The sequence below is a fragment of the Microtus oregoni genome, unplaced genomic scaffold (genome assembly GCF_018167655.1).
Source record: "Microtus oregoni isolate MIOR12 unplaced genomic scaffold, Mior012 000015F_ref0000493, whole genome shotgun sequence".
Taxonomy (NCBI): Eukaryota; Metazoa; Chordata; class Mammalia; order Rodentia; family Cricetidae; genus Microtus; species Microtus oregoni.
Genome location: NW_024543074.1, coordinates 36,525,703 through 36,545,459, shown reverse-complemented (window position 1 = coordinate 36,545,459; position 19,757 = coordinate 36,525,703). Strand labels below are relative to the sequence as shown.

The 19,757-nt window shown below is 43.8% G+C and overlaps 2 protein-coding genes across 7 annotated transcripts in view; both read right to left on the bottom strand.

The window, feature by feature from the left end:
- Prpsap2 (phosphoribosyl pyrophosphate synthetase associated protein 2) overlaps window positions 1–1,017 on the bottom strand; it is a 37,427-nt gene extending 36,410 nt beyond the window's left edge. The window contains exon 1 of one of the 4 annotated variants that reach the window (XM_041665450.1): window positions 975–1,017. The gene's annotated coding sequence lies outside the window, so the exon portion shown is untranslated. Of the gene's footprint in view, window positions 1–899 lie in introns of all 4 variants that reach the window. The other 3 variants (XM_041665449.1, XM_041665454.1, XM_041665452.1) reach the window with 3 other exon arrangements.
- Window positions 1,018–15,310: 14,293 nt separating this feature from the next.
- The window catches only part of Ulk2 (unc-51 like autophagy activating kinase 2), a 75,701-nt gene continuing 71,254 nt past the window's right edge, over window positions 15,311–19,757 (bottom strand). For 2 of the 3 annotated variants that reach the window (XM_041663883.1, XM_041663884.1), the window contains 2 exons: window positions 19,475–19,610; window positions 15,311–17,474 (listed from right to left, as the gene is read on the bottom strand). In XM_041663883.1, coding sequence (XP_041519817.1) covers window positions 17,416–17,474; window positions 19,475–19,610 — 195 coding nt within the window. In that variant the 3' untranslated portion in view covers window positions 15,311–17,415. The remainder of the gene's footprint in view (window positions 17,475–19,474; window positions 19,611–19,757) is intronic. The other variant, XM_041663882.1, reaches the window with a different exon arrangement.

Below are 19,757 nucleotides of genomic sequence, written 5' to 3'. Positions count from 1 at the left end.
AACAGAATCAGACAAATACCTAGATTTTGCAATGTCTATTGCAAACATACCTTACTCAGAAAAGACTCATTTTAAGTGCTAAAGAAAGAACATGTTTTTTTTTTGGGGGGGGGGGGTTGTTGTCAATTTTTGGAATTTATCCCAAGTAAAGAGCTATGGTCGATAATAGAAACTGCAAGGTTTGTTGTTTTGTTTTGTTTTGTTTTTTTTTTTTCTGTAGCCCTGTCTGGCCTGGAACTCACTACGCAGACCAGTTACGATCTTCCACTTGCCTCAGGAATTAAGGGGTGTTTGCCACCAGGTCTCACAAACCGCAAGATTATTTAAGAGCAGAAACCCTGGCTCTATCTTAAATCTCAGGATAGCTAATAAATATAATGTTCGTATCTACGCAAATACTGGGTGACAATGGTACAAACCAGCGCGGTTACAGGAAAAGGACAAGACGGGTGTCCTACAGTGGGGCTCAATAGCATGCATTGATTATTTTTATTTGTGCATTTAAAATTTTCAGCACTAGGACAGGGCTGGCTCAAAGGCAGGCCGCTTGCATAGCTTGCAGCACCTTGCGTTCGGCCCCAGCAGCGTATGGGGGAAAAAAAAAAAAACCGTAAGATACTAGAATTTACACTTCCTCAGGCCTCAAAGCCCGGCTCAGTATTTTCATATCCCTCACAAAAGCTAAACACCGAAATTGCGGCAACATCAAAATAAGAAAAATCCTTATCAACAATAAAAAAAAACATTTTCGGGTAGAATATCTTAAACCACTCCTCGCTTCTCCTACGTTTGAGTGGAGTAAATTATTCTTTTCCCGGCCACTAAGGTCGGTCGAGCCGAACACGATGCTCCGGGCTCACCGGGCCGCAGTCCGCCCGCCGCGGCTCCCGCCCGCCTACCTGGTCCCGACCCCAGCCCGGCCCGCCGCAGCCTCGGCTGCCGAAGGAAGAGAGGACAGCGCTCCGCACGCTTACAGCAAAATGGCGACCCAAGCGCGAGAAAGGCGTCCGAGACTGCGAGGCCAGGGGCGGGGCCTGGGGGCAACTGGCTGGAGAGGGCGGGGCCTTAGGGGCGTGGTCAGAAGGGTGAGGGGAGGGGCGGGAGGTGTGGGTAGAAGTAGGCGCGACACTTGATGCTGTGGGCGTGGCCCGCCGGAGTGGGAGGGGAAACGTGTTGTGGGCGTGGCTCAGCGAGTGAGAGGGGGTTTTTGAGTGGGCGTGACCAGACTTGAGGGACGGGAAAGGAGGCGGGGCCCAGAGCAGGCACTCAGACCTAGAGTTTGGCTGGGACTGTGGGCGTAGCCCGCCCAGGAGGGGTAAGAAAGAGAGAGGGGGGAGGGAAGGGAGAATGAGAGTGGGCGTGGTCAGAAGTAAGGCGATCTAGCTGACCAGAGAAATGTGGTGGGAGGTGAAAATAAGTTGGCCACTGGTTGCACGGATTCTAAGTGTGGACCTCGTTAGTATGAAGGTTTAGATTTATAGATTCTGGCTGGGTTCAAGTCTTTTCTGGTCTGCAAACTTGAACCAAGTCGCCTCTTTGGTGCTCTTTCCTTTTCTGAGAAAGGGATGACAGCAATACCCGCATCTCGTGCGGTTGTGAAGATTAAGAAATCTGCAAACCTTTCAGCATGGTTCTTGTCATACAGTCGATACTAAGTTATCATTGTTGTTATTGTTATCCTCTTCGTTGTCCCTTTCTTCCTTTATTATAGAAGAATTGGTTCGGTGTTTGGTATGTATATTGCTTTTCCAGAGGACCTGCATTTGGTTCCCAGCACCAATATCAGGCAGTTCTCAACTGCCTGTAACTCTAGCTCCAAGAGGATCTGATGTCTCTGACCTCCTCAGACACTTGCATTCACTTGTATATACCCACACAGAGACATACATACACATAATTAAAAATAACAATTTTTTTTCAAAAAAGAATTTGTTTAGGCTTTCCTGACTAGCCTGGAACTCAGAGACTCACCTGTCTCTGCCTCCCTGGTGCTAGAAGTGTGGCCACCACCCTCAGCAAATTGATTGTTGTCGATACAATATCATTGATGGTGATCCCTTATCATTTATAACATAGTAACAAACAGGTAACACACGCCAGGCATCAGACCATTTACATACATTTATATATAATTTACATAAGTGAGTATAAACAGTAACTTCGAGAGATGAGGTAAGACCTATCTCCATTTTAACACCTGTGGGAACTAAGCTTCTGGTGAAAAGCCACGGACAGACACCACCCACGCTGCCTGGCTCCACAACACTAGTGACTCCCATGCCACCCACTGTACCACCTCCAGTTCACAAGCGAGACAAGCAGACATTTATTGGAGGGTGCCTAGGTGGCTGGAATGTAATTATCAGAAGGCCAACGATGGTTAGAGTTCACTGCGGGGGCACGTGGGTAGCTAGAATTCATTGACAGTGTGAATGGAAACTTCTGACAAGAAGCTGTGCCTGCCTGCCTGCCTGCCGCCCGCCTGACTAGGATTTCTGTCCTGTGGAGAGAGACTGGGATGTTATAGATCCAGAGGCTAGTTACCTCATCTCAGGCTAGCTCTAGCCCCCCGAAACAGCCATTTCCTGCCCACCTTGTGACTTAATAGAAAGAAACCTTTTGGAATCTGTAATTTATCTGCTGGTGTTCTTAGCTTTGGGTTGGTGGAAGGAAGGGTCTGATAAATTCAGAAAAGCCTCTGCCATCCTGCTGTAGCTGCCTCTCTGATGCACCCGCCAATATATTTTAAACTTGACTTCATCACTTTCTTTGTTCTGTAAAACTATAGAAACTTCATAAAACCTAGAAAATGGAATTTAGGGAAACCTACACGTATGTTCCTAGGCCATGATCACTCAGAATGGCTTCAGAGTAAGAGAGCTATGGTTTCTGTGTTGACAGAAGGCAGGGGAGTAGAGAAGCTAGAATTCATTGGACCTAGATTGCACACGGAGCTGGAGAATCAAGTCGTCTTAGACTAACGTTTTGTTTTACAGGCAAAGAGCATAAGCATTTCAAACTCTGCATTCTAAATGAGGTGCAGGCACTACTTCACAGGCGAGGTTGTTTAATGGTCTTCTTGGCTCGACAATTTTCACGAGACACACAGCTCTTGTAAGTGGAAGGACCAGTGTTGGCACAGGACACACCAAGACCAAGTTCTCAGCACAAAGGAGATGGGTTTGTCCTAGAGGGACAGAGGGCAGGAAATAAAAGACAAAGGCAGAGGGTGAAGAAGAAGGGAAAAGGAACAAGGGGGAGGGGAAGGGGTATCTACCCCAGGGATACAAAGGACTGTCTCACTGTCTCTGGATAGGGAGGAGACAGACGTGAGCCACAGGCAAATGGAAGTTTATAAAGGGAAAAGGGGGAGAGCCTTGGGTTAGGATGAGCTGGGTTTGTTTTTTTTTTTGATTGGGCATGCAAATTAGGGTAGTGAAAAGGGGTTTTTGGTTGCTGGACTTTTGATAGCTGGACCTTTCTTGGTAGTCAGCGTCAAGAGGAGGAAGTGGCCAAGTAAGGGAATAGAATCTTGGTGATTACCTTTAGGACTGTAACCTAACAGTTCTTAGCAAGGGGAAGGGTAAAGGCAAAACCTGTCAGCGCCATGTTTGCCATGCTTGGCCTTCAGCAAGGCCTGAGAGGTCCACATTTGCAGGATTCACTGACGCCTCTTCTACAGGACACTTTTAAGTTTCACTTCAATTTATTAATTAAACATTAACTAATTTTAAATTGTTTTTTAACTGTTGAGATTGATATAAATGATAGCATTTCCCTCTTTACTCTTCTCCCTCCACACCCTCCCGTGTACCCTGCCTCGCTCTTTCAGTTTCATGACCTCTTTTGTTCTTACTTGTCCTTCGTGTGTGTGTGTGTGTGTGTGTGTGTGTGTGTGTCTGTCTGTCTGTCTGTGTGTGTTCCTAAAAACATAAAGACAACTTATACAGGATTTTTGATTAATTGGTGATTGACTGATGGAAACAGGCTCTCACGTGTCAAGACTCTCTAGTAGCCAAGGATGTCCTTCAATTTATGATCTTTCAACTGCAGGATTTTTTGTCGTCCGCTTAGGACACACCCTTGGGGAGTGGCAGATTTTACTACTTCCCGCATTTGTTTACTTGCATTTGTTGGGGGTGTGGAAGGAACTGGCCAATCAAGGCAAGCCATCCCTTTCAGCACTGTGGATTGCTCTTCCCTAAGCGTGGGCAGCGGGTTAAGCCAATTGCAACGCAGGAGCCCTTGTTCTGGCCCTTCAGCGAAGAAGGCTCCTCCTTTCCAGTTTACATTCTGGAGGCACCACCGATTCTTCTCTGGAGAAAACCCTCAGAGGAAGACAGAAGAGGAAGTGGGTATACAGACAGTGCTCAGTAGAGCTGACACAGAACTCTGAGATCAGCCCACCCGGGACTGCTCCGAAGCCAGGATTGGTTTTCACCCCTGTGGACACGCAGCCTGAAGCCTGATCTTCCATTCCTGCCCTAAAGGCGCTCACGTCCTTCTCCTGTCCACTCCATCGGACCCCAACTCTCCCTACCACTTTATTTCTGCACAACAGTTCCCTTTAAACCAAGGCCATCACAAATAAATCAGTCTCGGCCTGGAGCCACACCCACATGCAAATCGTTCACATGCTCAATAATCCCTTATGGCAAATGTTTGGGATTTCTGGGTTTTTGTTTTGAAGGATCCGTATTTACATAGTGAGACACCTTAAGATCAGGCTTAAGTCTAAATTCAGAATTTACTTTTATACCATATTTCAAATGTAACTTTGTGTATGAGACAAAGTTTTTCCCCCACAAATATTTATTTTTATTGATATTTATTGAGCTCTACATTTTTCTCTGCTTCCCTCCCTGCCTCTCCCCTCTCCCCTTCAATCCTCCCCCAAGGTCCTCATGCTCCCAATGTACTCAGGACATCTTGTCTTTTTATACTTTCTACTTCCCATGTAGATTAGATCTATGTAAGTCTCTCTTAGTGTCCTCATTATTGTCTAAGTTCTCTGGGATTGTGGTTTGTAGGCTGGCTTTCTTTGCTTTATGTTTAAAAACCACCTATGAGTGAGTACATGTGATAATTGTCTTTCTGTGTCTGGGTTACCTCACTCAATATAACGTCTTCTAGCTCTATCCATTTTCCTGCAAAATTCAAGCTGTCATTTTTTTTTCTGCTGTGTAGTACTCCATTGTGTAAATGTAACACATTTTCCTTATCCATTCTTCGGTCGAGGGGCATTTAGATTGATTCCAGGTTCTGACTGTGACAAACACAGCAGCTATGAATATAGTTGAGCACATGTTGTTATTCTTGTTTTAAAAATGCTCCAAGATCCCCGCGGCAGTAGGCAGCAGAAATGTGTAGGTCCCAAATGGTGGTGGCGGGCCATGTGGTGGCAGGCAGCGGGCTCTGGGAGCAGCCAGTCCCAGGCAGAAATGGCTGCCAGTCCCCGAGCGGTGGCGGCAGGCCATGTGGCGGCAGACAGCGGGCCCTGGTAGCAGCCAGTCCCAGGCAGAGACAGCTGCTGGTCCCTGAGCAATGGCTGGTCCCAGGCAGGGAGACACATGGCGGGTGGGCAGAAGACAGAAACATGGATAGACACGACATGCAGGGTGAGGTTGAATGTTTATTCCAGGGGTTATGGAGGAGGAAGGGTGAAGGGGGGGACAGAGAGAGAGGGGGGGAGAGAGAGGGAGAAGAGGAGAAAGAGACAGAGAAGCGGGGGAAGCAGAGAAGTGGGGAGAGAGGCAGAAACAAAGCTGCCTCTCCGAGAGGAAGATGGAAAAGAGAGCGAGCTCAGGCCGGAAGCTGAAGATCAGCCTGCCTCAGCGGATAGGGAGGGGAATGGGTGTGGCTTGTCTCTTAAAGGGACCAAAACCATAACATTCCCAGGTCTTCCTTATAATAAAAAGCACGTACGTCAAGGAAGCAGAAAAGGGCCCAAGATGGCAGCAGGCAGGTCAGAGGTAATGAAAGTGGGCGTGGCTTGTCCCTTAAAGCGACAGGAAAGCACAACACATGTCCTTGTGGCACGATTGAGCACCCTTTGGATATATACCCAAAAGTGGCATTACTGGGTCTAGAAAAAGGTTGTTTTCTAATTTTCTGAGAAATCGCCACACTGACATCCAAAGGGGTTGTAGTACCAGCTTGCACTCCCACCAGCAATGCAGAAGTGGTCCCTTTTCCCCACAACCTCTCCAGCATAAGCTGTCATCAGTGTTTTTGATCTTGGCCATTCTTTCAGGTGTAAGATGGAATCTCAGAGTTGTTTTGATTTGCATTTCTCTGATGACTAAGGATGTTGAACATTTCCTTAAGTGTCTTTCAGCCATTTTAGATTTCTCTGTTGAGAGTGTTGGACTCTAGCGTCCAAACACCGAGGAGGAGTCTCCCCCAGAGACCATCTCACACACCACAGCCGATGCAAAAGCATGAGGATTTTATTAATTCTCTCATGACAGGGTCCCCCAGCATTCGGGAAGTCAAGAGACCTCGAATAGCTGGTACAGTCTACTTTTAAAGGGGCCACAGAAGCAAGGGGGGTTGTTATTTGACTATTCTGATTGGCTTATTTGAAAGGGCTATTACCAATAATTGACTGGAGAGCTGTTGCCAGATCAGATGAGGTAAGAGGTCATTTTGACCCCATTTCCCAGGGAACCGAACCAAAACATACGTAGATGGGTAATTGTTCAGGAACTGAGTACATGCATGTGTAGCTGTTAGGTCCTTGGTTCCCAGGGGAGGAGGGGAAGCACTATGGCACAGAGGCCGAGAGGATTCAGAATTGTCAAAAATGGCTTCAGGATTGTCTTAAAGTCTTACAAGAGTTCTCTGTTTAGGTCTGTACTCCATTTTTTTTATTAGATTATGTGTTCTTTTAGTGTCCAATTTCTTGAGTTCTTTGTATATTTTGGAGATCAGACCTCTCCTCTGTCTGATGTGGAGTTAGTGAAGATCTTTTCCCATTCTGTAGGCTGTCGCTTTGTCTTGTTGACCGTGTCCTTTGCTTTACAGAAGCTTTTTAGTTCCAGGAGGTCCTATTTATCAATTGTTTCAGTGTCTGTGCTGCTGGAGTTATATTTAGGAAGTGGTTCCCTGTGCCATTGTGCTCAAGTGTGCTTCTCACTTTCTCTTCTATAAGGTTCAGTGTGGCTGGCTTTATGTTGAGGTCTTTGATCCATTTGGATTTGAGTTTTGTGCATGATGATAGATATGGGTCTATTTTCATTCTTCTACATGTTGATGTTGGGTCCAGGGGGGTCGCGCAAAGATGAGAACACCACTAAGTCTAATAAACCAGAAGCAAACTTTATTCCAGAAACCAGATCCTAGGAAAACCAGAAGCAAACTTAAAAATAAAAAATAATAATAAAAAAAAACACTGCAGGGCACAGAAGCTTATCAGCTAGCTGAGACCACAGCCAGAGATGGTGTTTGTTAGGCTGTGGCAAAAGGCCGGTTTCTGAACCCACTTTTTATAGTAGGGGCACCAAGCATTAGCTCTGAACAAATGAATTTTTATGATCTTGCTCTGACCTGTGGGTCAGTCAATGGAGACCCTCAAGAGGGGAGTGAGTTCTAGTAATACCAGAAGGTTAATAAATTAGAATTAACTGGTTCTTAGGCTGAGAACCTAGGAGTGAAAGACCCCCAGTGCTGGGGAGACTCTTGCTCAAGTCTCGGGATAACACGACCCCCCCAGTAACTCACGAGAGACCGTCCTTGCTGCAATCACACGAGGCTTTAGTTGATGAGAGGAGACGGGAACCAGTGCACTGGGGCCGAGACTCATAACCCACGCAGGGGAGGAGTTCGACCCCAGTGACCGGAAGCAGATTTTTTTTGTTTGTTTGTTTGTTTTGTTTTTTGAGACAGGGTTTCTCTGTGGCTTTGGAGCCTGTCCTGGAACTAGCTCTGTAGACCAGACTGGTCTCGAATTCACAGAGATCCGCCTGCCTCTGCCTCCCAAGTGCTGGGATTAAAGGCGTGCACCACCAGCGCCCGGCTGAGAAGCAGATTTTTTATTTATTTATTTATCTATCTATTTATTTATTTATTTATTTATTATGTATACAATATTCTGTCTGTGTATATGTCTGCAGGCCAAAAGAGGGCACCAGACCGCATTACAGATGGTTGTGAGACACCATGTGGTTGCCGGGAATTGAACTCAGGACCTTTGGAAGAACATGCATGCAATGCTCTTAACCACTGAGCCATCTCTCCAGCCCTGAGAAGCAGATTTTTAAGGGAAGAAACCACAGCCCAGTGATCCGGAATTGGCAGGGAGTGTGTCACAGAAAATTCCGAAAATACCAGTGAAGATCACAAGGGGGCAACTCCTTGTCTCTCAGGACCACTCCCAAGGTCATAATCAGCTAGTTCCTAAAACACAGTCACTGAACTGGCTAATCCTAGATTTTTGATTCTTCTCTTCCTGCTTGGATTTTTGACTATTTTCTTCCTGCTGGGGAGGTCTGGATTTATCCAGGTCTTTCAGGAGTTAGCAGAAAGCTTTTTATACTATCTCAAGGTAAAACTCAGATACTGACTGTCTGATATTACTAGCAGTCCCTTTTCTGACTAATTGCTAAAGACATCTGTTTTCTTGCAATTAGTGACTTTTGCTGTAATCTCTGAAACATATTTCATGATAGCTGCCTAGTTACCCACTGACATTAGAACTCACTCTAGAGAGCTTGGGGCTCTCTTTTTACACAACCCTGTTGGCCACATGGAGAGTCCGAGTTTGCAAACTTGTGTAAGGATAAAGGCTCTTTGCTTTTACATACAGGATTTGATCTCCTAGTTGGTTTTTTGAGGGACTCTGTGATCTGGGCATAACAGGAGCATTTTCCATTTTGGATTTTGGGATTGGGGGCTCAGTCTGTATTTAGACTAGGATAGGATAAATAGCCCTACCCAAACCTCTCTAAGCCTCAAGAGAATAGATTCTTTGTCTCTTTTGCTAATCACTGCTTCACAGTACCCAGAAATGCCAGCCACACATCTTTTGCCAATATAAAAAAACAAAGAAAATGGATAGCTTATTCTCAACCGAACGTGAGTTACTAGGGCACAGGAACAGGGATTCATATTGCCCTCACTAACATGGATGTAGAAAGAGTTTCATGACGTTTTTATAGTTGCAGAACAAAGGGAAGTCATAAATCCATGCATTTACCAGGCAAATTGTAATGGCGAGATACACCAGGTAAGCAGGTGACCGCTGAGAGGAGAGCTCTGTGCGCTTGTAGGGTCGTAAATGGCTGTCTGATGACATTCTTACCTTTTGGCTTGAGGAAGCAGAGTTTAGTGCATTCCAAAAGGTTTTCCCTGGTAGTTACAAGGGTGTTGTGAAGGAGACTCAATAAAGCCCAAGATGATTTCTTTCTGGTTTTCCAGCATTCCAGCTCTCCACACTCATGAAATTCTGATTGGTATTATTTGGTCGGAAGCGTCACCTCAACCTCCTGGCACCCCTTGATACAAAAAGCCTGGATTGTTTGCCCGGGGGCTTCACCCCAGCTCCCTCCCCTGGGAGTTGCCTCAGTCCAAACTCCACCTCCAAGAAAGCCTGCCGAACGGTGACCCCTCCCCAGGGAGGGTCAAGAAAGCCCACCAAATAGTAACCCCTCTCCAGGGAAGGTCAGGACTACTCCCACAGGCTATTTTAACTGCCCCCCAGAGAATGTACACGTGGTCTCCGGGTTCCCCGCAGTCTCCCCCTTTTCTCTCCGGTAGTTGTGAAGACTTACATCCATGTTAGTGAGCTACAGTTATGAGCCACCTGATGTCGGGCCTCAGTTACCCTTTAAAACTTTTGTGCTTGCATCCTGTGGATGGAAGTATCATGATGTGGTCATTGTTGCTCCACAGTGTGTGTATTTGTGTGTGTGTGTACACGTGCCTGGTGCTGAAGATGGCCTTGTAAATCTAGGAGAGGGCTCTACCACTGAGCTAAATCCCTAAGTGCAGGATAGGCTGAGTTCAGCAGAGATTGTAATCATGGATTAATGGAACAGGATGCTGGGCTCAAGTTCCTGGCTCCATGAGACTGGAGCCAAGTGTAAGGATGAGGATTCTGATAGGTTTGCAGAAGGTGCTGTGCTGCAATTGGGAGTCATATGCTGGGAGTGTCTGTTCTTGAGCTGTTTCTAAGGATGGGGAGGGAGTGGATATTGGAGGAGGATCGTACTCAGCTCCCACACATTGTTTACAGAGGTTCCCAGACACAGTAAGGCTTTCCTTCAAGCTGAGCTTTTGGACTTCTGGTCCATTCCTGTCACATACATAAAGTGACCACATCTGCAGAATAGCTAGCCCTCTGCTGTGCAGGTGGTTTCTCTTCTGAGTTTGCCCATAAATGACTCACTCAGCTTGCCATCCACTGTGGGGTTTCTTACAGTGAGAAAGCCCATGTTTCTGCTGCCCTGAAACCTTCAAAAATGTTCAGTAGACTGACTATAACATTACATTTTGTGGGTAATTAATGCAACATTTCTGTATACAATGTTCTGTCTGCATGGATGCCTGCAGGCCAGAAGAGGGCGCCAGACCTCATTACAGGTGGTGGTGAGCCACCATGTGGGTGCTGGGAATTGAACTCAGGACCTCTGGAAGAACAGTCAGTGCTTTTAACTGCTGAGCCATCTCTCCAGCCCAACATTTCTGATTTTTGATTCTACAGCTTTTATAAAAGGTAAAGAATTAATTAAAAATTATGAGGTCTCAAAATAAGTGAATTTATATATAGTATTTACAGCCTGGGGATATAACCCAGGTTAGGCTGCTGGCTTAGCATGAGTAAGGCTCCCCCCCCCCCCCCCAATAAAAATCAGTGAGGCCGGGGCTGGAGAGATGGCTCAGTGGTTAAGAGGCCTTTTTAAACAGTCATAAATCTGAGCCTGAGCCTAGTGCCAAAAGCACTTTGCCAGAAATGCGGGCCTGAAGAGGGATTTCCATATGGAGAAGCTGCTGGGGTCAATGCAGACTGAAAGGAGGCCTCCATTCAGGTCTGGGCTGCCTCAACAGCCAGTACTGTGGAAGACAATAAACAGGATGGGCTGAGTTCAGCTGCACTATCAAATAAGTCCCAGTGTGTTGGCTCACCGTGGCTAGTCAGCTTTCTGCTTCTGTGACAAGATAACCTAAAGGAAGAAGGATGTATTCTGGCTCATGGTTTCAGAGATTCCAGTCCATGGTCTCAGGGCTTGTGGTGAAGCAGCCATAGCTAGAGTATGTGGTGGAACAAAGTTACTTACATCATGGTGGCTGGAAAGAAAGAAGGGCCGTACCTACATCCCAATGACCTAACTTCTTCCCACCTGTCCCCAACAGCACCATCAGCTAGGGGCCAAATTCAACACATGAGCCTTTGGGGGACACTTGTATCCAAATCATAACATACACCACTACCACCAATAAAAAACTTCATGCCACCTGTGCCTTGTGGGTTGCTTCCCAGCCAAAGTCTGAGGATGGTTCTGTAAAGGGGAAAGGAGTCACACAGGCTAGGGCTGTGGGAAGTGAAGGCAGGAGGTTGCTGAAGACTTGTAAACCTGCTAAATGTTACTGCACATTATTCCAGTAGATTTCAGGGACGATTAAGGTCAGCTGTCCCTGGTCTTCACCACCTCTCAGCTAGAAGGGGCCTCATTAACCAGCCAGTCACAATGTGTTTGGCTGAGGGTTTCTGCATAGCCAATGAGTTGCCTCTGAAGATGTCTGTTTTGAGCTAGAGGCTGGGAGAGGAAATCAGAACCCCCAAAACTGGTGTTACAAGACTATTGTGAACCCAAACCCTCTATAAGAGCAGTGAGAGTGCCCTTAATTGCTGAACTATCACTCTAACCCTGTCTCGAAAAAACAACAAAAAAAATTAATATATGTGTGTGCATACACACACACACACTTTAAAAAATGATGTGAATCAGCCAGGCGGTGGTGATGCATGTCTTTAATCCCAGCTCTGGGGAAAGGGAAGGGAGGCAGTTTGAAGTCAGCCTGGTCTACAATGCAAGTTTCAGGAGAGCCAGGGCTGTTACACAGAGAAACCCTGTCTCAAAAAACAATGAAAACTGCTGTAAATCAGTGTGTGCCAATGACATACAGGGGTGCACCCACTTCTGTTTGCACATATAGGGGCCAAAAGAATGCTGGGTATCCTCTGTTTATTCCTCTGAAGCAGGGTTTCTCTATGAACCTGAGGCTTGCATTTTCCTGGCTGGGCTGGAAGCCAGCAAGCTCTAGTAATCCTATCTTTTTCCCCTTTTTAGAGCCAGAGTTACAGGCTTATATAGGATGCCCACCTTGTTCTGTGGGTGCTGGGATCTGAACGCTGGCTCTCAGTAAGTGATCCTAACTGCTTGACCATCTCTCCAGCCCCAAGCAGTTCTCCTTTGGTTGGTGTTCTATGGAGTTATAGGAGCTCTTCTTTACTGCAATGCACATGCGCTTCCTACAATGCACCCTAACATTTCAGGTTATATTTACAGTATGACAGGGTCTGGCTGAATTTTGTATATGGATATCCATTATTCCCAATAACATTTGGGCAAACTAATTTTTTTCTAGTTCTTTAATGTGCAATGTGTTCTGTTTCAAAGAGTTTTGACTTATCAAACTCAAATGGCCACAATGTTCATCTCTAGTTTTGTAAATTGGACTTTATCCCATTGATTTTAGATATCTACCTTTGAGCCAGCACCATTCTTTGGATTGCAAACTATCTGTGGTTCTGAAATGTTGCAGGTCATTAGGGAACAAATGAAATAACAAATGTTAGATTGATACACACTTTTTATTAAAGGAGTCAAAAGGCTTAAAGGACAACATAAAGAATGCCCAAAGCCAAGCCCTGGTGGGTAAGTTGTAGAAAGGTAGCTTGTTTTTTGCAATAATGAGACCTCTCCAGCAGCTAACTGGCCATAATGCATGTGGCTTCACTGAGCCCTAAATCTAGGCTTTGCTTCAAACAAATACAAAACCAAGTTATTTTTTTACCCTGTCCTAAAACAAAATAAACTATCATAAAAGAGCTCCTGAGTAATCACAACACAGTTATCAGAGTTCTCACCTGTGCCAGGTGGTGCTCAAATGACTGCAGGGCAATTTCAGTCAATCCTCCTTCAACCCTCGAAGGGTTAAACTCTTCCCATACTTGGCAAATTGAGAGATTTATGATAGATGCCCAAGGACACACAGATGAACACAACAGAGCTGGTTTGTGACCAGGTGGACCCCTAAGTTAAGCTGCAGAGACCCTGGAGGAGATGCAGAATAGAGTTTTCAATAGATAATGTTTAAGTTAACATCTACCCATGGTGGGCGCACAGGACTGTTTTAGATGCAGCATGCTGCATGGGGCAGGGCCTGGAAGGGGTGCTCACGTAGCTCATCTTGGAGAGGCTGGGCAACTTCACATAGCTATCTACTGCTCAACAGTCTCCAGGACAGCCCAGCAATACTTGTTCAGCAACAATGGTCTTCATAAAATTTAAAATTGAACCAAGGAAAAGCAAAGAAAAGCCCACAGCTGGAGAGACAGTTGTGGTTAAATACTGCTCTTGCAGAGGACCCATCCAGGTTTGGTTCTCAGCACTCCCATGGTGGCTCACAACAGCCCATACCTCCAGTTCCAGAGAATCATTAACCTCTTTTGGTCTCCAGGGGCATCAGACATACATGCAGTGTACATACATACATACATACATGCAGGCAAAACACTTGTAGGGATAAACCTTAAGAACAACAAACAAAACCAACCCACAAAACGCCTACAGGTAATTCCACTTGCTCCCCACACTATTCTCCTTCAGCACCATAGCAGCTCTCTGTGGCCTGGTCTCCTGTGCAGTCTGACCGAGTGCTGTGTGGTCACCCTGGCAGCGAGGTCAGAGTCTTGTTGCTTTTTCCTCTTGATCCTTTGCCAGTTTGGTTTCATCTCGTGTGCAAATGCTGTCATTTTAATCATGGATTATCATACATCTCCTATAGGCACTGCTTTATAAATTTATTTTTTATTTTTGAGATAGGTTCTCTCTACCATGTAGCTTTGGCTGTCCTGGAACTCATCCTGTAGACCAGGCTGGTCTCAAATGCACAGAGATCCACCTGCATCTGCCTCCCCATTGCTGGGATTAAAGGTGGGCACCACACACCCGGCTGCACTGTATTTTTAGGGCCATCATTTCGGGTCCAATTTCCTGATTTATTTGACAAAAATGCTGCCTTGACCTTTTGATTCTTCATTCAAAGATAATGTTCTCACCAGGTCTTTGTAAAGCATGAAAGGGACTTGGGAAGGACTTAGTAGTCTGCACAGCTGCTGATTCAATGATTCAGAACCCACAAAGCCAAATGCCATCTAGAGCTGGGTCAGTATGAGAGACTGGGCAGTAATGGCTCCCTGCCAAGTTACTGTCCTACAGAAATACCAATTAGGAAGGGCAATTAAAAGTGAAGTTTGTGCTCCTCCTCAGGGTTTTTTAATATTTGAGTCCAAACGCTCCTGCCTAATTTGCCCCAATTCAGGTTCCTCTTGTTCTTAGAGACTGAGACAGGGCATCCATAACCACAGTACTTCCTGGTTCTTATGCTGGACTGTAGAACAGCATCTCTTGTGAGAACTGGGGGGAGGGGCACTATGTTATGGAAAATAAGTCATTCATTCATTCATTGAATGTTCTCAAACAAAATAATGAAACTGGGTATCAGCAGTTTTAAGCACAATAGCCCCAAGAAAGAGATGCTACTTCATAGGACCAGCTGGGTAGAGGAGGAAGCAGCAAAGGGATGAGTTGGAAGGAGGGATGCCATCCTGTCTGACCTGAAGTGCTTCAGGAAGTAGACACCAAGCACCTGCTCCATGCAGAGGGAGGTATAGGGACCTAGACATGTCAGATGCATCATTCTGAGGGACCTGTTCTATGCCCTCATCTCTTCTTCATTCAACTCAACTTTCTCCTTTCCATCCCTAGACAGTGAAGTGTCAACTAACAAGAGCTTCTTCACAAGCTCCTATACCTCATTTGTGAAGCCAGCACTCTCTTCTAGCAGAAGAAAGAGCACATGGGGGCTGCAGGAAATCATTATGTCAAGAACAGGTCTTCAATAGATGACAGTTAAAGAAAATTCACGTAGCAAGAAAGGCCAATCAGCAGGTTCCCTGATAATTCTTCTACGTATATCTGCATGCTAAGTAATTCTCCAGGTTATGACTTGAATACTGGTGCGGACCCACGAATGTGTGAACTTGTCTATTTCCATTTTATGAAATTCAGATATGAAATAAAAATACAGAAACATAAAACATTTATTTATTATTGCTATAATCAAGGCAAAAATCTTTTTAAACAATTAGCCTTGATAATGGTAGTATAATCAAAACCATTACTCGTGAGTTTACAGTTTGTTCTCCACTGTGAGACTCTGCTGCTTTATACACAGCACCTATAAGACCTCTGACGTGAGAAGAGCTTGAGTTACAGTGCAGTTTCAACATTTGCAGTTCCTTACTTCACACCAACTTTACCCTCTCTCAATCTTTTCATATTGTGGTTTTGAAAAGTGGCATAAGAGGCCAACTAAATCTACTCACTTGGAAAATCAACTGAGATAACATGGTAATTAAGAGAACATGAAAGAATTCAGTGTAAAATCTAAAAAAATTATCTCAAACAGTTATCACTAATATAAGGAGGGGGTATAGTCTGTTTTCAGGAGCCTGCATGTCAGCCACCAAGAGTCTTAAATCCTGGAGCAGGACAAAGGCCATTAATGACCAAGTTTCCAACCTACTCACTAAAGAAGCATTTGGCTTGACAAGCCACTTAATATCAACCCAACTATAACCTAAAAACACTGTCAGTTTTATTTATCCTTAATATACATTTGTACAAGCAATTTAAAAAAGGCTATTACACAATGATTCAGTGAGTTTTACCTAGTTTGGAGAATAATGCATGCAGTTACAAATGAGAGGTAGAAACACTGTAGTAAAGACCTAAAAATACAAACATCTTATAAATAAATGTTCAAATTAACTTCTAGAATTTCACACAGATAAATAATGTAAAAATTACATTACTTTGTCCACCAAGTAAATGGAAACCACACTGTCTCTGTTAAGTGCGATGCCCAAGAGCTTCTGCGCAGCTATCAGAGTGCAGGTCATTATGTGAAGGGTTGAATGAAAGGGTTAAGACGGGTGAATGCTTTATTCAAGTATTCAAGCAGGTAAGTAAAAGAAACCAAACAATATACAACACAGGAACCGTTCTTTGAGAGATGTTAATTCACTGTGACTAGCTATTTGGTGAACTGTCAGGACTAACACTGAAAAGTGCACATTAGTCTGGAGAGAGCTGCCCAGTTTTCTAAGGAAAACAAACCTCACTTCCTACTAATTTCCATGTAGAAACTCCACATCACTAACAAGCCTTTATTCATCACTTTGATTTGGCCCTATTAAAATTCTCAAGAGTATCTCTTGATTCATGATAGCTTTCTAATACTGTGCAAATAAACTTAGCCTTTAATAAACCTATGGTCACAGGTATCAATGCACATTCTGCATGCACAACAAAAAAATGCAACAACCAGCAACTCAAAATACCACTGAGAAGATCTGTTGGTGAAGATTACAGGTGAGAAAAATGCAAAGGTTCACATGAATGCAAGTTTTGACCATTTAAAACTTCAATGGAGTATACACATGAATTCTGAAAAGAGCCTATGTATGGAATCAAGTAAAATATTCTAAACAAGTCCATTGTGCCTCAGTTAGTTTTAAATTGCAAAATTCAATACACAGTTATTTTAATAAATTAGTGCAATATGAAAGATTTTGGAAGATTAACTTATGTCCACATTAGATCAACTTGAAGATGTCACAATTCATCCAAGAGTCACCTTTTGCTTCTTCTTAAAACACTTCCTTCTGAGCTGTTTAAAGATGCACGCTCAGATTCAGACAAACTTACCCCAAATCTCAAACTGTCTGGATGAGCTGTAGACTCTTTGCTTGTATATGCCTTAACAAAGCATGGAATTTCATATATTACTCAGAGTTGAGTAAAGTGTCACTCACTTTCTTTCCTGTTTAATTATCCACAAGAATAATTGTACTTATGATTCTAGTTCTAAGGTACATTTATTTGCCAGGTTCAATGTGTGGATACTCTTTTGCTTCTGCTTCTATAAAGAAAAAGGAAAAGGGGAGTGACTTCTCCAATAAGGCAGGTTTTCTACAAACATGTAGTTTTATATTGTTTTTCCTTCTTAAGTTGCTGCTTGTTCTTTGGTAGTCACCACGGTTTCTTGGGTGGGTGACAGAACCAAACTATAATCCCAAACATGCTACCTCATGTTCCCATGCTGGTCCACAGACAAGTCTGCTGCTCATACAGCTCCAGAGTTACTGCAGAGTGCTGCCAATCTTCTTTCAATACTACATTTATCTAGAAATAAAATTTAAAATTATATTAACAAAAAAACTATTTGTGTTTTCTAACTAAAGGACAGAGGAACTAAAGGGGGAAATTACAACTCTCCCACCATGTTCCGCTGCTCTGTCTTTGCCCCAGAGTTAACAGAATGAATACACTTTCTTCTCTCTGTCCAGCAACAATTCAGATAGGACCTGTAGTTTAATGCTTCAGTGGTAAAATTGGGACTAACATACCATTAAGAAAAGGTTCAGCTCTAACAACTCACTTGCTTTGAGGTGTAAGTGACGTAGGGACTGCTGTCCTCTTTTATTAAACTGTGTATGACCACATACACAAGAACAGCTGCTCCTTATACACCAGATACTAGGGAAATATGTATCATACTGGTACCCTGTCACTCTATGTTCTGTTAGTTTTATCAAAGCTGTAGTACAGAGATCTTTATAACATTCTTTGGTCTCTAAGCCTAGAAATTTTAAAAGAGTTCTATTAAGTAATAAACATCTTCCTACATTCTTAAACAGGAACTTGAAAACAATATAATGTAATGAAAAGACCTGAAGAATAAAAGTGATCTGTATTTTGTTTGTTTATTTATCTATTTTTGGTTTTTCAAGTCAAGGTTTCTCTGTGTAGCTTTGGTGCCTGTCCTGGAACTAACTCTTGTAGACCAGGCTGGCCTCGAACTCACAGAGATCCACCTGACTCTGCCTCCTGAGTGCTGGGATTAAAAGTGTGAACCACCAATGCCTGGAATAATCTATATTTTATATGCAGCCTCTCTAATCCTTACAGCATAAGGTTAACACTGTTCTCAACTTTTTAGAGAAAAGATACTGAGACCACAAAAAGATTAATAATTTCTATAAGGTTTTAAAGCCAAGATTCAGCTCAAGAATGTGATCCCAGGGCTGGAGAGATGGCTCAGCGGTTAAGAGTACTGGCTGCTCTTCCGGAGGTCCTGAGTTCAATTCCCAGCAACCACATGGTGGTTCACAACCATCTGTACTGAGATCTGGCACCCTCCTCTGGCGTGCGGGCATACATGGAGGCAGAATGATGTATATATAATAAATAAATAATAAAAAAAAAGAATGTGATCCCAAACTTACAACTTAGAGGACAAACTACAATTAGTTAAATTCAGTGTTCTTCTTTATCCACAAAGTCACGTTCTAAGACCCTCAATTTATGCCTGAGATTATAAATAGTATCAAATTCTATCTACAAGCATAGCACTATCAATACATTATACCTCGTAACCACTGTGACTAAGTGACCAATAGGTATAGAGAACAAACACAGCAAGTATATACAGTATATACTGGACAAGGGGGTGCATGGGTCATGTCCCAGGTAGCCGAGGACAACTCAGAGAACAATGCAAAATGTGGATGAGGAAGAAGAGAGGCAAGGGGAAACAACAGAAACAAATTTTGTTTGAAAAAACCCATAATGAAGACTGAAAAGAAGGCTCAATGGTTAAGAGCACTTGCTGCTCTTCCAGAGGACTGGATTCAAGTCCCAGATCCACTAACCACTCACAACTCTCTGTAACTCCAGATCCAGGGGATCTGATACCTTTTCCTAGCCTCCAAAGGCACCAGGCATGCGTGCGGTACACTTACACATACATGTAGGCAAACACCCAAGCACATGAAATAGAAAAAAATAATAAAAAATTTAAATGCCATAATGATACTCAATTATTTAAAAACTAAACAAAAAGACTTAAAAACAAACTATGAACCAGGCAGTGGTGACAACACATTTAATCCCAACACTTAGGAGACAGAGGTAGGCGAGTTCAAGGCCACCTTGGTCTACAGAGCAAGTTCCACTACAGCCAGGGCTATACAGAGAAACCCTGTCTCAAAAAACACAAACAAACAAAAACATTTATGGTGTTTTATTTCTGAGTGTTTTCATTGAATAGTTTTGAGCCCAGCTGTAGAAAGCTGGACTGGAGATGAGGGAGCACTACTGTGCACTATTGTACCGCGACTTACATTTATGCACATTTTCAACATCAGTAGGGTCCTGCAGGATCTTAGTTAGGCCTTCCAAAAGAAGGGCTGCCTTGTGGTACCGATATACAATGTCTTCAGTCTGCTGAAACATCTCATCCAGGGCTGCAGACTGAACCTGGAACCAGTAAACAAAATGAGAAGATTTGCAGCTCCAAAGGTACATAAGTCCTTATGAACAGTGCAGCTTAAAAAATATTAAAATCAATATATTTTGATGAAAGGAAGAAAGACTCTGTAATGTTATGGTTAAATCCAGAAAGGA